At 47.1% G+C, this 14,889-nt stretch overlaps 5 protein-coding genes across 5 annotated transcripts; 3 read left to right on the top strand and 2 right to left on the bottom strand.

Moving 5' to 3' along the window:
- Positions 1–3,246: 3,246 nt before the first annotated feature.
- Positions 3,247–4,272, top strand: N7509_012490 (uncharacterized protein; the record flags this gene model as incomplete). The annotated part of the gene is made up of 2 exons (XM_056637127.1): positions 3,247–3,723; positions 3,913–4,272. The coding sequence occupies 2 exons, from the start codon at positions 3,247–3,249 to the stop codon at positions 4,270–4,272; spliced, it is 837 nt and encodes a 278-aa protein (XP_056483157.1).
- Positions 4,273–5,932: 1,660 nt separating this feature from the next.
- On the top strand, positions 5,933–6,795 carry N7509_012489 (GTP-binding nuclear protein gsp1/Ran; the record flags this gene model as incomplete). Its single annotated transcript, XM_056637126.1, has 5 exons — positions 5,933–5,998; positions 6,067–6,159; positions 6,241–6,394; positions 6,470–6,684; positions 6,742–6,795. The coding sequence occupies 5 exons, from the start codon at positions 5,933–5,935 to the stop codon at positions 6,793–6,795; spliced, it is 582 nt and encodes a 193-aa protein (XP_056483156.1).
- A 261-nt stretch (positions 6,796–7,056) lies between these two features.
- On the bottom strand, positions 7,057–7,977 carry N7509_012488 (pirin family protein; the record flags this gene model as incomplete). The annotated part of the gene is made up of 2 exons (XM_056637125.1): positions 7,057–7,571; positions 7,632–7,977. The coding sequence occupies 2 exons, from the start codon at positions 7,975–7,977 to the stop codon at positions 7,057–7,059; spliced, it is 861 nt and encodes a 286-aa protein (XP_056483155.1).
- A 1,402-nt stretch (positions 7,978–9,379) lies between these two features.
- On the top strand, positions 9,380–10,565 carry N7509_012487 (DUF3712 domain-containing protein; the record flags this gene model as incomplete). The annotated part of the gene is made up of 4 exons (XM_056637124.1): positions 9,380–9,549; positions 9,599–10,038; positions 10,092–10,216; positions 10,269–10,565. 4 exons carry the CDS (start codon positions 9,380–9,382, stop codon positions 10,563–10,565), a joined length of 1,032 nt encoding a protein of 343 aa, XP_056483154.1.
- Positions 10,566–10,860: 295 nt separating this feature from the next.
- Positions 10,861–14,216, bottom strand: N7509_012486 (hybrid sensor histidine kinase/response regulator; the record flags this gene model as incomplete). The annotated part of the gene is made up of 3 exons (XM_056637123.1): positions 10,861–11,181; positions 11,230–13,249; positions 13,297–14,216. The coding sequence occupies 3 exons, from the start codon at positions 14,214–14,216 to the stop codon at positions 10,861–10,863; spliced, it is 3,261 nt and encodes a 1,086-aa protein (XP_056483153.1).
- Positions 14,217–14,889: the final 673 nt, after the last annotated feature.

The following is a 14,889-nucleotide window of genomic DNA, read 5'->3' as shown; positions in this document are numbered from 1 at the left end:
CTTATTTTTTTCTCTTCTCTCTTCTTCTAAGGTTGCTCTCGACCTAGGATACGATACCGCTTGTCGATCTGCGCATCTCATCTTCCTCACTCACAAACACGCCTACATACCAATATCTCTCATTTTACTCCATACCCCGGAACAAATGACTTCGTATTCTTCTTGCCGATTCTGCAGCTTTGGTTGCTTCGTGAATCTGGGAGGTGCATATGAGGGTAATTCCTTGTTCTTGCCAATCGTTGCTTTATTTTCCACGCGCCACTTGACCTGGTTTATTCAATCGGATTGGGATCGGGGGATTCGATTGGGATCGTGTGTACGACCTTAGATCTCGATCGACAATCACCGAGGAGATGGGGCTGGGGTTTTGTATGGTGGTTCATCGAAGCTGCACATGCCAAACGCCAATCTCATTACCGCAGTTTTAAGGTAACCGAATTCCGATACCAATCCCGATTCCGACTCTTATCAAGTATGGTCAAACGTGATGCCTGTCTGTTCTTTGTCTCTGGTCTCGATTTTCTGGCGGCGCTTTTGTATATAGGTTTCTTTTTTCTTTCCTTCCTCTGTCTCTCTGTAACATCGTGAGCATGAAATGTATTCTCGTCTTGGCGGGTCTTTGGTCTTGAGTGTTTTTCTCGTAGTGGTACTGGTACTTTGTTTCCAATTAGGTTCAGGTTTCCTAGGCTAAATCGTACTCTGTTGAGTACAAGGTACTTGACACATCCCGCCAGGTGTTGGAACTCGAGGTGTTCTAGAGGGTTGATGCAGTACTAGATTCTTACTAGTAATTCTTGCATTTAGCCCCCAAATACTAGTGGAACATGCACAATCCACGAATAACGCCTAAGTCTACCTTGCGTTCGCACTTCCGCTCGCACTGACATTAGCACTCTTGCCTTGGCGCTGCACTTTCAGCCTTGCCAACTCATCCACCCGGTCCGAGTCCATCTCGGCGCCGGCGACGGGGACCCTGGAAGAAGGATCAGGTCAGATCAGAGCAGGCCGGCCTTGGCAAGCACGTTATTTACTAGTATTGCAGCTGAGATGCGGTGAATAGATGTCCGTCTTGACGTGGACGGAGAAGGGGTTTGTCTTATTAGTAGTCGCGGTCCGATCCGGAAGGTTGCTTTAACCTATCCGAATCAGTGACTTGTCTCGATTTTTTGGCATCGACATAGCGCATGCTTCGAATAACTACTGTCCAGTCCTTAGCTAGACCTACAAGTTAGTTGGTTCGAACAGATTGCAAGGTTATAAAGTGTTGAGGTCTCGGAAATGGATGAGCGATGAAAACTTGAATTTATCCAAATAAAAAACAACTACAATGCCCATTACAGTCGATAGCGAGAACAATTTCTACCCTGATAATTGCTTTTCTTTTCTCGCTCCACCGCCAAGGGGCATTGACTCTAGAATTGTTACAAAAATAGATACAGCTTACAAGTATGACGATACAAATATTGTATAATACAAAGTTCTTACAAAATAACTGTGTTCCTATCAGAGCCTTGTAAGAATCCAAGTATTAGTGCCATAGTTAGACAGAAATGGTTATTCAATAGGCAGAAATATCTTTTAATAATGATGCGAAGGAATCTCTTTATATCAGTTATTTACAAACAATAATTTCAGTATACATGTCCAGCAAGACATAACGGTATGTAGAAAATAGCAAGTCATTGAGCTAATTCATTCCTTTACAGCGACAGCTACTTGAGCTACAAATTATATCACGAGATTAAAGATCTCCTAAAAGAGAGAGAAGGATGCAGACCGACTAGGAGCCAGGTGTGCTGGACGATTTCCACAATCTTATTCTATTCTCCGACAGACGTTGAAATGCTCTCCACCTGGAGCGTTGGCCTCGGTTCCTTTCTCGATCAGCAACTGGACGATCTTATCATGTCCTGCGAAAGACTGTGAGCGTAGTGGACCGTTCAACAATACATCCAGTGACGGTGTATAAGTCAGATTCCTGATTTCCTATGTCAAAACAGTAATCACGCAAAGGGTGCATTAATCGGTGGTATCACACCTGTTATAGTGCTTTCTAACCCAGAGCATTCAGACCTCAATTTCATGCTGTCCATAGCTTCGGTACACTAAAGTAAGAGAATCCTTCGCCGGCCACATAACCAGAAAGCTTTGTCCATGACTCAACATTAAAACGCCTTACAGCGTAATGACTTAGTTCAACCGTCTTTACTGAATCACCAGACGTGTCCGCTCAGAGTAATTAGTGTGCATTCCCAGCTCTAGTTCAGTTAACTAACTCACTAACTCATTACAGATGCGATGACAAACGGGGTTTAATTGCTGTCTGCCCCATTTCGGCGGGTTCAACCTTATAAGCTCTCGCCCCGTAGATCGACAGTTGGACCGACTAATCAATCACATTTATTGCAGGCTACGATGGTCGAACGACTACTAGTAGAATCAATTCAGTGCGTCAATAAAGACCGACTGAACCCAGCTGTCCTCAATGGTCCATGCTCATCTTTCTTCCATGGGAATTTATTTGGCTGATCCCAAGTCAAGTTAGTTAACTAATCAGTCGGCTTGATTGTAATTTTGGCACCGCCACTACTACTTCCGTCAGATCAGACATTAGACCATTGCGTCGGGATGTTTATTCATATTTCCAGGTGGCGCAGCATTTAGTTTATGTCATCAGTCAAAACCTTATCTTTTTGATCCTTGGGCGCGTCGCCACCAATCACAACCTCCTGACTTTCCATGGCAGATTTGAGCGAGTATGGGTTGCTGTACTCGGCCTGAATGATAGTTAAGCATTCAGGGAATATCGGGAAAGAATGGCGACTATGGAAATAGAAAGCGGCGTACCTTAGAGGACGGCGGGCTCGAGATTTCCGCCTGGGCCAATCCCATTTCACTATAATAGAAATCTCCACTTTTCTCGACAGATCTCTATCGGTATGATGAATAAACAGGCAAAGGCTGATTAACTTTCGACCCAACACCTAACTGACTATTGGTTCGCGGTCAAAGTTTAAGGTAAATTGATCGACAAGGAATTTTCAACAACAGCTTAAAGATACTCAATTACGAGTGTGGAGAGGCATAAGTATAAAAGACGCCGTGCACCCAATATCATCTACTTCCCTGTGTAGTCAACAGTTTCTGACCACTCTGTACCATTCCTATCTTCTACCCTGTTTATCACCCTCACGCCAGAGCGACCTCACTCCAACTTCCCCCGCACTCCATCACCACCCCACAGCCATGACGACACCTACCAACATTGATCCCAAGGATATTCGAGCACACTGGGCTAGATATCAGGGCGACCAGTATGTTGAGGGCTGGGCCTCCCTCTGGGACAGTGATACTCTGCCCTGGGATCGTGGTTTCCCCAACCCCGCGTTAGAAGACACCTTGGTCCAGCGAGCTGGCACCATTGGCGAGCCCATCACCCAGGACGGCCAGAGACGGAAGGCTTTGGTGCCGGGCTGTGGACGCGGAGTCGATGTACTCTTACTGGCGAGCTTTGGGTATGATGCCTATGGCCTGGAAGTCAGCGCCACAGCTGTCGATGCATGCAAGAAGGAAGAGAAGGAGAACCATAGCTCGTACCGCGTGCGAGACGAAAAAGCCGGGAAAGGGACGGTCACTTTCGTCCAGGGAGATTTCTTTGATGATGCCTGGTTGAAGGAAATTGGAGTACCTCGAAATGGATTTGATGTTATTTATGATTACACGGTATGTATATTGGCCGCCGTTGTTGGGCTCCATTCCGTCATTGCTGTCATTTTCTCTCCACTTCCAAGGTTGTACTCTGCGTTCTACCGGGGAACTGCAAGGTGCTTCGCTCTCTGTCTTTGGACTTTTGATGTGCCATTTCCGACCCACCCCGGATCTTTCTGGTCATTCCTTCTAACAACCATATAGTTTTTCTGTGCCCTGGACCCAGAGCTCCGTCCTAAATGGGCTCTCCGACACACAGAGCTCCTTGCCCCCTCACCTGCAGGCAATCTGATCTGTCTGGAATCTCCTCGTCATAAGCCCCCCTTGGCCCCCGGCCCTCCATTTCCCTCCCCCTCCGAGGCCTACATGGAGCACCTGAGCCACCCTGGCGAGAAGATCTCCTACAACGATAAGGGCCTTGTCAATGCGGACCCGTTGCGAGAACCCAGCAAGGCGGGCCTGGAGAGAGTGGGGTACTGGCAGCCAGAGCGCACGCACGCTGTGGGCAAGGGTGAGAATGGGGTGATCCATGACCGAGTCTCTATTTGGCGTCGACGTGACTAATAACTTGAATGTGCCTGCGCATTTGTGTGACCCATTAAGGGAGAAAATGCAAATGGAAATATCGGTGTTTTTGGAGTCCGCCTCTGGATTTCAAGCCCAGATCTTAGACGCTGAAGTGAAAGTCGAAATGAAGGGACGGGATGCAAAGGGCGCTTTTTTTCAATAAGAAAAAACAAAAAAACAAAAAAGAGAAATCTTATATTAGAGGCCCCTATAACCTGGAAATCTGGGTCTTTTTCTCTATACAGAATATTATGATCGAAGAGTAAAAGTATTTCTATTGAGATCGAAGGAATAAGGATGTAATTATGCACTGGCAGGTGGTAAATATTATATTCTTAGTTTTTGTGTTGATGCTATTTATAAATGATTAATGCATGGAAGAGTCTTTTAACAGGCCTGCAGTCAGTAAGTTGAGGGCTGCGGGATGGGTCTTTAGTAGCTAATTATTCTAGGTATACCATGTGCTGTTATTGGGCAATATTGTGTTTAGTGTATGTAGATGTGCCTGATGTTAATTTAATATCGTAAATCTTGTATTTAATACAACACAGTACTATACACTGTAATTCTATTACTATTTCGTGGGTGATAGGGTTCAGGCTGGTTCTTTGGCAGTATGGCCAGAGAAAAGAAAAGCTGTTATCAGGGTAGAAGCCGTTTTTGCTACCGACTGTAACAATTTAAGTTATCGGATTAAATTTGATTACTATTACCTAGTGGCATACATATCCTGGCTCTTCGAATCCAAGAAGCAAAGCCTGACCAATGAGTTAAAATAGCCCCGGATACGGGATTTCCGAAATGCGGAGAAAAAAAGGGCGTTGCAAGATTTCATTAGGACGGTGAGAGTGAGGGGATCTGGTTGCCTGAATTGTTCAGCTGGACGATCTCTATCCACGTCATAATACAGGAACACTCGGTAATTTGGCTTCCAGTTCCGCATGAGCACGCGCCAGTTATCTTTGTCTCAACAAATTTCTGGAACTGTCTCCAAGGTCTCCAAGCCCGGCACAATGCGGGGGGGGGAAGAAGAAAAAAGGCTAACTAACCACCCACCAATCCATTTATCTCCACGCGAGGAACTGGGAACTTATCAAATTAATGGCGCAAAATGGCGCTAGTTCCGGCCCTTCCAACGGGATAGCCAAGATAAAATTTTGGCAATTTTGAGAACCTGCTGACCCTGGGAGTTTGGTCAGCTGATTCTACGGGAGAAAAAGAAGACCCCTGGTATTGCGTGCGTCTGAAAAATTACGTAAAAGTAGCTGCAGTCAGTTCCAGGGACGGAATGTTGGGTTTTATTTGGGTATTGGGGACTCGGAGACGGAGGGTTTTCAGGCTTGTTTAAGAAGGGGCCGAAGTCCGTTTGGGAAGTTGACCAAGTTGTGAAAATTCTACCTGGTAAGCCCTGTTTTGACCCTTCCCTCCCTTGAAGGAAGTTTGAGGTCGGATTCTCTAGCACTCCCCGGATTCCATGAAAGAGATCGTCAAGCCTAGCTTAGTGTTGACCCCGCTGATGTGTCAAAGTTCTCCGAAAATTAGGCTTTCTTTAAATAAGCCAGGCACTGATCCTATAAAGCCAGACGGATTCATCTAGCCAGCCTGTCGAATTCCTCCTAGTCCAGCGCGAAACAAATCAACTCTCTCTCTCTCGAATATGGAGCCTGGAAACCTCGAAAAGCCTTTTAAAGTAACCATTGTCGGCGATGCAGGGGTTGGCAAGGTAGAAACGCGGCAAAGCATAAGCATATGTGGTAACTAGCTCGGATCAGATATTGACTATTTTTGTAGAGCAGCTACATCAAAAAGCAGTTCTCACCGGATTTCAATCGAGACTACCTCCAAACAGCTGGCTATGAAGTCTTCCGCTGGTCTAGGAATATGGTATGTAAACATCGATCTATCCGCTTAACTCAAGTTACGTGGAATAAGCTAAAAGAGATCCTGCTCTCTTTCTATTTTTAGTCCGCTGGCCGTGTGAACCTAGAGCTTTGGGATGTATCTGGCAGCCAAAGTAAACTCCGAGATCGTCAGTCATGGCTTCGAAGCAGCGACGCTGCGATTATCATGGTCGATATAGCACAGCCGATTACTTTCGAAAACGCTCTTCGCTGGTATGGTAGGTCTCAATCTATATTCCCGTGGTTGATCACGATAATGATAGTTCCTATCTTTCTAACACTTCTTCACATAGAGGAACTACTATTGGCAAATCCATCGGGTCTCCCGGTTGTCGTATGTACATGGAAGCCCACATCCAAAGACAAAATGCTGGATGTAGACCCCGAGACACTTCTCTGGCTCGGCGAGACAGAAGACGTACAGTTCTATGATGTTGCATCCGATATTTCACGCTTCGATCAGCCACTTCTGTGCATTGTGCGGAAGTTAATGAATGATCCTGATGCGGTATGTGATGTTGACTATTGTCAGAGGATATATAAAGCTAACGATATACACCTGCAGAGTTTTTGGTTTCCATATACATTAACGGATGATGATCTGGAGATACATGACTAAGGGACTCGGAGGAGATGGAATAGTACTAGTATATGAAATCTCGGTGTCAAATAATTAATACTTTGATTCGGTTTATCTAATATTTGATACATTTAATAGCGGCTAAACTGAGGGTTAAATCCAAGCTGTGCAGCTAGCTAGAAAGCAAAGAAACAACGCAAAACAAACTAGAAACAGAAACATCGGCACAGTCTTGTTCGAAAGACAATTCATGAATTAACTATATTTTTAAAATCATTATACTCTAAATTCTGGCCCCAACTAATTGCTGTCTAAAACAATGACTTCCGCATCCGCATCGCCAACGCTCTCGACGCTAAACGCATCACCCGCATTGACAAGGGTGATGAAGGCACCATCACCCTCCTCAAGTACAGAGTCCTCGAGGCCATTGAGCTTGACCTTGGCCTTGCCTTGCTTGGTCATCGGCAAGTGGACATAAACATTTCTCTTCTTCTTAAAGCTAACAGCATCACCGGCTCCGACGGTCCAGTTGAATGTCGATCCTGGCTCGATGATACCAGCTCCCATGACGAAATCAGCATGAATGGGAATCGTATCGGGAATCTTGGGCGTAGCAGCTTCTTCCTGTGCTGGGGTAGCTTCGGGGCCCGCGGCGAGAGGTGACAAAATAGGGACGAAAGCTTTGCGCTTAGCCTCCTCACTGAAACTCTTGGTGTGATATTGAGGCTTCAGGGAGCTGGCCCACGGCAGAGCCCAGATTTGCAAGAAATGAACAGGTTTGTTGGATTCGTTCTGTTCGGAATGGGCGATTCCTGATTGGTATTGATTAGCTTCGTTCGAGTAAAGATGTGGGGGGGGAAAAAAAAACTCACCACTTCCTCCGGTTGTGAATTGCACATCACCTCGCTTCATGCGGTAAAAGTCTTTCCCTTGTTCACCCTCGGCGCCCTTTTTGATCATGCTATCGCGGTGCGTGAGCTCGCCACTTAAGATGTAGCTGAAGATCTCGGCATCGCGATGCGGATGCGTCGGGAAGCCGTTTCGGGCGGAGACACGGTCTTCGTTCAAAACGCGGAGACTTCCGAAGTTCTGGAATCGGCGGTCGAAGTAGCTGGCGAAACTGAATGTATGGTAGGAGTTCAACCAGCCGTGATCCGCATGTCCACGTTCAGCAGAGCGTCGAAGGACGACCTTGGCGTGAGAAAGAGGCTTTGACATTGTAGATTGAGCGGTGTCCAACTTGAATGTTTGTGTGCGATTTATATTGTTGTGGTAGTAGTAGACTGTAGATTGATGTGTTCAAAAATTGTGATTTGCGACCAAAGTGGGCGTGGAATGGGTCTTATATAGTCAGTAATTCCCAGCAAGTGGACATAGAAAACCGTTTCTTCGTATTATCCAAGCATTATCGAGCATCAATCAGCGCGCTAGTCCCAAGTAAGCCTAGCGTTGCACTATTTTGCTGAGCGATTGCTGACTCTTGATTACGTGCGGCTCCCTATTGGCCACGGAGCGCAAACATGACGAACTCCTTTCCAGATCCCATCGACAAACGCCGCACGAACGCCAGCTTAGAAGATGCTGAGATTGAGATGCGGGGCTAATTGATAAGTAAAAATAGCGTCCTCTAGAAGCCTCGACTCAATTCAGGAATTTTCTGCCGGCTCCAACTCTCAGTCACGGCATTCTGCCATATTTCGACGACTTCGAGAAAAAGAAGCAAAAATAGGCGGAGAAAGGCCTGTCTTCCTGGAAAACCTGGAAATGAACACCAGAGGAAACGTCTTGAGGACATTGACGTCGGAATTCGGTTCTTCAGTATCACCCTGGAAGTTTTAGCATTATTATATCGGGATATCTCAAGCTCCAACCTTTCAAGGTTAATTGTTAAATGGCGTTGTAAGCTGTCTAATCGTGATGATTTCCACCGCGGGCAACATACAAGACCCAAGATCTCCGATTCTCTGCGACTGATCACAGATGACATGAGCTTGCGAGCAGATCTTGATCAAAGGATGATGGCCATGGACGGGGAATACTCGTACTAAAGAAAAAAAGATCGGTGCCACATGTCATTAGAAGTGGCCGTGCACGCTTCGAGTTTCTCGATTCCTGTCAGCGACCATCCAAACAGGATAACGTATTGGATCGTGGCGTCCATTGCGGATACAGAATTAAACCCTCGGTGCTAAGCGAAGACCCTGACACCAGTGGAGTGGCATCGGCGGATTTTACTATTGTAGTTAATGATCGGCTGGCCCCTTTTGTTGTTCTCCTTCAACGCCGATCGGATCACAGTGAGAACGTATTCCGAGCACCGAATACGCTGCCTTCATGTGATGTGGAGAGGGATCGACAGTGGCACGGCGAGCCCCATGGGGGTGCGGTGCGACAGTCGCTCCGAATAAATCCTTGCAAATTTCCCAACAATGATTTCTCTTCCTTGCAGCATCTGTGAAATCAGCATCCAGACCGAGCGCCGACCGCAATAAAATGGGAAGCAGCCGCACTGCAGCCCCTGACCGCAACAACACTCACCGTTGACCTCGGCCTTTACTCAAAGTTTAACGGCGTTTGACAGGAGGCTAGGAAAGCCAAATTAGATCCGCGAGTCATTAACATGTCGAAATCCGATATTGAGCACAGCTCAGACTCCGAGGCGAATGGTGTTACCGCTGCCACCGCGCCAAAGCCGACTCTGTGGCAACGATTCAAGGCGCATATGAAAAAGTGGTGGTGGGTGTATTTGATTGCGTTCGGTGTCATAGTACTGGTGACAGTACTACCCATGTAAGGCGTTCACCTTACTCGCTAAAATGGATCATACTAAAGACGATAGAATCTACGTGGGAATCCCTCATTTCGCCAGCAAATACATCAACAACTACGAGTACGACACCGAGGGACTTGAAATAACCAACCCTCGACCCACTGCATTCCATGTCAAGCAGAAGAAATCTTTATCCATGGGTGGTGGCTTCAGCGGCAGTGGATACCTAACGGCTTTCAACGCAAGCATCCGCACAACGGATACCAACGAGGAGTTTGCTATCTTCCCCGTGCCAAAAATCGATTTCAGTGACGGCGCAACCATTGAATTTGACACGGATCTGGACTTGACCTGTGTTGAGTGCTTGTCGAAAATTGCTGTTCAAGCAGCTACCGACGAGAACTTCGCGATACTGGCAACGGCACACCCAGATTTGAAGCTCAGTGGACTCCCAACTGCCCATCTGGATATTCATAAGACGATGAGTATGGACGGTTATAATGTAACCGGTATGTGTTGAATACCAATTCGACTTTCCCGGTACTGTCTCTGACCTTCTTAGAATTCGTGAACGAGCAGGGGTCCTTTAATGTGACCAGCTTGAAGCTTCTTGACCCCCCGGTTGATGGTTATAACTTCAATGCAACCATCTCCGTGCGCAATCCGACTCCCTTTAGCGTTGAAATGGTATGTACTAGATTCATCGTGCAAAAACATGCATTGCCGCTAACAATAATAGGGCCATGTGACTTTTAACCTGACCTTGAGAGGGGATAAGCTCGGTTACGTCGACTTGCCAAACTTGAAACTTGGAAGTGATATCACCGACACTCTGGTGCGCGGACAGGTCGATAAGTCGAAACTTGTCGAGGAAGCTTTATTGGGCGATGGCGATGGCGCTACAGTCACTATTGGTATTCATGGGCACAGCTGTGAGTATAACGGACAGGATATTCCATATTTCAGCGCCGCCATAAGAGCTGTTTCCGCAGACGCGCAGATTGATCTGCTCAAATATGCATCAAGTCTATTGTAATAGAAGTATACACAAGATTTAAATACTACGAATATATGAGAACGATTCAAGATCAGATCAAACAGGGAAAGAGGCTATGTTGGTAATTATTCCTTAAATTATTGTCAGTGGAGATAGTAGTGCAAGTGCCAAATCGGCCGTGTATCACAGGCTATGCATTAAAGGTCAGATTAGAACGCGTATGCGTAAAAAACCATATATCGAAGGGTAACCAGAGCCAATTCCGTGGCAGATAGAAATGCGAAATGGCGGACCAATAGCCGCAAGTATCGCTGAACGCTAGATAAAAAGGGTATCATGTAATGATTTTTTTGAGTTCGCGGAGGGACAATGGTTTGATGAGGTAACGATCAACCCCGGCAGCCAGGGCCTGCTGATGCATAGCATCCGAGGCGACTCCGGTCACTGCCATGATGCAAGATGGCTTGAATTTGTTTGCTTTTTCAAACCGTCGTATCTTGCGTGTCGAGACCAGGCCATCCATGACGGGCATCGATATGTCCATCAAGACATAATCATACTGGCGATCGCATTCTTTGTATTTCTCCAGTGCAATCAATCCGTTGGAAGCAGTGTCATAGGTGCATCCCACTTTGCGCACGAATGTGGCCATAATCTATTGAATTTAGTAAAAGGAACTGGCCTGGGTATGATATTGACGCACCTTGAGATTGATTTCATTATCGTCCACAACCAAAACATGGCATTGCTTTTGAGCTGCCAAGGCCCGAGCAGGCTCGATAAAATGGGGCATCTTGATTTCAAATTCCGCTGGCGGTGCTTCTTTAGTATGAATGGAAAGTTGCTCCATTGAATGAACATGTGGCGGATCGAGGGGTTTTGGTTTCTTGGTGATTGGGTTGATGTTGAGGTCAGCTTGCGATCGACGAAGAGCTGAAGCTTTTTCAATTGCACTTTGTATTTTCAGCGGGCCAAAAGGTGGTGCAACCCAGATGACATTCGGCAGATTTTTCTCGAAACGAGAAGGCTTGGTCTCTAGGATTAACAAGAACTGGAACCTATTTGTTGAGATAATGCTTGGCAGAGAATCCGGGGTGGCGATCTCTTCAAGGGTCGAGCTCTCAAGGACAGCGATATCACCTTGTCCCTTCTCGATTGATTCAGCCAAAGAGACTGTCCAACCAGTCTTTGACATGACAACATCCGCAAGCATCCCCTGAATTGACAGCTTGCGCTTCGACTCAGCGGTCAGCATTCCAGTCGGTGTCTCCTTGATGTCTGGATAGCCATTGAAGGCGACCAAACAGACCTGAAGCGGTGGAGGGCTTTCGGTCAGATTTGAGGAATTTTGGACCAGGTCATCACCGTTGAGATGTTGAACAGGAATGTAAATATCGACCTGCGTTCCTAATCCAAGCTCACTTCTGACGTTAATATGCCCATTCAGCGACGTGACAAGTTGGCGAACAATGCTAAGCCCTAGCCCGACACCTTCGACCAAGCGATCTTCCTGAGAGAAGGGAGTAAAAAGGTCGTGTTTGAGAAATTCAGGGGCAATACCCCGGCCGGTGTCGATGACTGAGATATGCGCAATGGGATTGCCGGGGACCTCGGGATTTCTGAGCATGGACAATGAGACTTCGATCACTCCTTGAGCCGTCCACTTCAAGGAATTTCCGAGAATATTCATCACTATCCTCCTCCAAGCCCCTGGGAGAGATCGAATTTTCCAAGAATGTGATTGATTGGTTCGCACAACGACCGAGGGCTTCTCTGGGCTGCAGGCTGATTCTGCATTGCTGTGAGTGTCTGTCGAAGGTGACACGATTGCAAGGCGAGAAAAAAGGCTAGGATCCTTTTGACCAGTATAGAGTATATTGGTAACTTCCTCAACTAGCAATGCCAGATCGAAATCGGTTTCCAAGACGAGTAATTCATTATCATGGTTGTTCCCTCTCACTTTCTTGGCCCGGCGACTATTGTTGATTTTGCAGTAGGTCAGGAGGTGATCTGTCGTTTCAAGTAGCGTCAAACCCGAAGTTTCTACCATTTTTACCATTTCCTGCTGTGCAGAATCGATTGACGTTCCATGGAGTAACTCGGCACTTGCCAGGATGCCATGGAGCGGGGAACGAAGCTCATGACTCAGAGAGGACAGTAAATCAAACTTAGACTTTTCCGTTGAGATCCAGTTGACTCGTGATACCTCCGAGATGATCGAATGGGCAAAGACCTTGAAGTAATGCAACTCTTCCACACCAAGACCTCGATGGGTATTGGAGCTCCATGAAAGCATACCTGCCATCCATCGTGACTTCTGGTGATCCCACAGCGGAAGCCATAGCACAGATTGAGCGGTAGGGAAAAGAGGCTTAAGTATTCTGGCGACGTCAAAATTGTTTCTATGTCTGGACTGCGATTCATCGGTCGCAGGCCCGAGGGAGGATCCGTTATCGCTTTCAGACCCAATGTCGAGATTCACGACTTGCCCTTGAGGGCAAATTTTGAGCAGTGTGTCGAGCAGTTCCTCGTCTAGGATCACTTGACTCTCTGTCGCTGCAACCTCCGAATTCTGCCGTTTGAAAGACTGTCCTAGAACCTCGCACTGCCCTTTAGGCCCAGGCTGTTTATCTGAAATAAATGGGGTCGGACATGGGTTGAGATAATCAAGTTGGCTGGCTAATTTTGGCAGAGGTTCCCATGTGTGGTCTCCCTTCGGTAGACTATTGTATGTTAGAGCTATTCTTAGTAGAGGTTCAGGATAACTGACAGGGAGGAACTGCTTCTGGCTCCATCCAAAAACATCACACCATCCAGATTCATTGCATCTCGTAATAATACACTGGCGCGGGAGAATATCGCTCGAATGCGATCCAGTGTCGTGATACCATCTGACAATGATACGAGAGATTCGTTGTTTGGCGCGATTTTGGTCGCTAGCACTAACGCTTCATTGAGTGAATCAAGAGATCTTTCTTCGCCTGGGCTTGGTTGGCCCAACGATAAATTGGATTGAAGCGAAGAAGGCTCTGTGGAGCCAGAGGGTTTATCAGCAAATAATAACGGCGATTTAGAATCCGCTTGGAAAGCGGACGATGACTGCGAGTCGAGCCCAGTTCTACTCTCACTTCCATCGATATGGGAATCATCGAAAGAGAAATCCTGATCAGCCGTCGCCGCTGGTGGTATAAATTCATGAACTGTGGAGTTTGCCGATTCAGTCAGGCTTCCACTTGGGCTTCGTGGGTCAAAATCAGGTTGATCTTTGGAGAAGTCGGTCAGCCCAGTCACCAGACGCTCAAATCTGGAATGGTAATGAGCTATGCGCTTGTTCTCGAGATGATTGCCGATTGCATCTGATATTTCTTGAAGGGTCTGGACATCTTCCTCGCTGAAGTCGTCGCGTGGCTTATCATCGACAACGCAATATGACCCAAGGACATAGCCAGCTGGACTGGTCAGAGGCACTTCCGCATAGAAGCGCATAAAAGGCCACTCGAGTACGTAAGGTCTATCCTTGAAGCAATCCTCCCGAGTAAAGTCTCGAATAATGTAACGCGTGCGGTTGGCAGTCACATTCTCTGTGTCGACTTCGTATGCCTCGTCTTGGGCAGTGAACAAGCGGATCGTATGCGGGCAAACCCCCCCAGACCAGGTCCAAAGCTCGAACCCCAAGGTATATCCCATCATTTGGAAGGTGTTTATCGACATCTCGGATCGAGATCGAGGCGGTGGCTTCAGCAATGATATGCTGATTATCTCCATCAATGAGAGATACAAAAGAACGATTGCATTCCAGACGATGAACACCAAGTTGGGCCAGTGCTGTCAACGTGATGTCAGCTGACAGGACACCAGCACTGGGCTGTTCATCTCCAGTAGGGGCGTTGTTAGATGAATCATTTCCGTCGAAGGTGGTAACTGTTGGCGACGGGGACTGCTGGTTTGTACAGCAATAATATCTGGTTTGGTCAACACATGAAAATGATCTGCGCCCGGCGGGGAAGTCCCGCGGCATAACGAACCTTGACAATTCGCGTATTCGCTCTTTCTCGGGGTCAGATGGGCGCGACTGGAAAGCTAATGAGCCTGCGAGAGCCATTCTGCTTGCCGGACATTCCTGATTTGCCTCCCTTGACGGTATAATCACGAACAAAGACGGGGGTGGGACTTCTGGGGAATAAATGGGAACCACGCAGAATAGAAAACATTTCAAGCGAGATTTAACACTGAATTTGCCGCCGCCCCGCCGACTAGTTTCTTCTCCAGCGACATCCGACAGATTAATCGTGGGCACGCTCGGGAATCTCAACCGGTTTCTGCGCTCCACGGCGGTCTAGACGCCGCCTCGCAACATCGTGTG

This window comes from Penicillium cosmopolitanum (assembly GCF_028827165.1).
Source record: "Penicillium cosmopolitanum strain IBT 29677 chromosome Unknown utg000011l:1.0-3548175.0:1.0-3550911.0, whole genome shotgun sequence".
Taxonomy (NCBI): domain Eukaryota; kingdom Fungi; phylum Ascomycota; class Eurotiomycetes; order Eurotiales; family Aspergillaceae; genus Penicillium; species Penicillium cosmopolitanum.
This window is presented reverse-complemented; position numbering and strand designations above follow the sequence as displayed.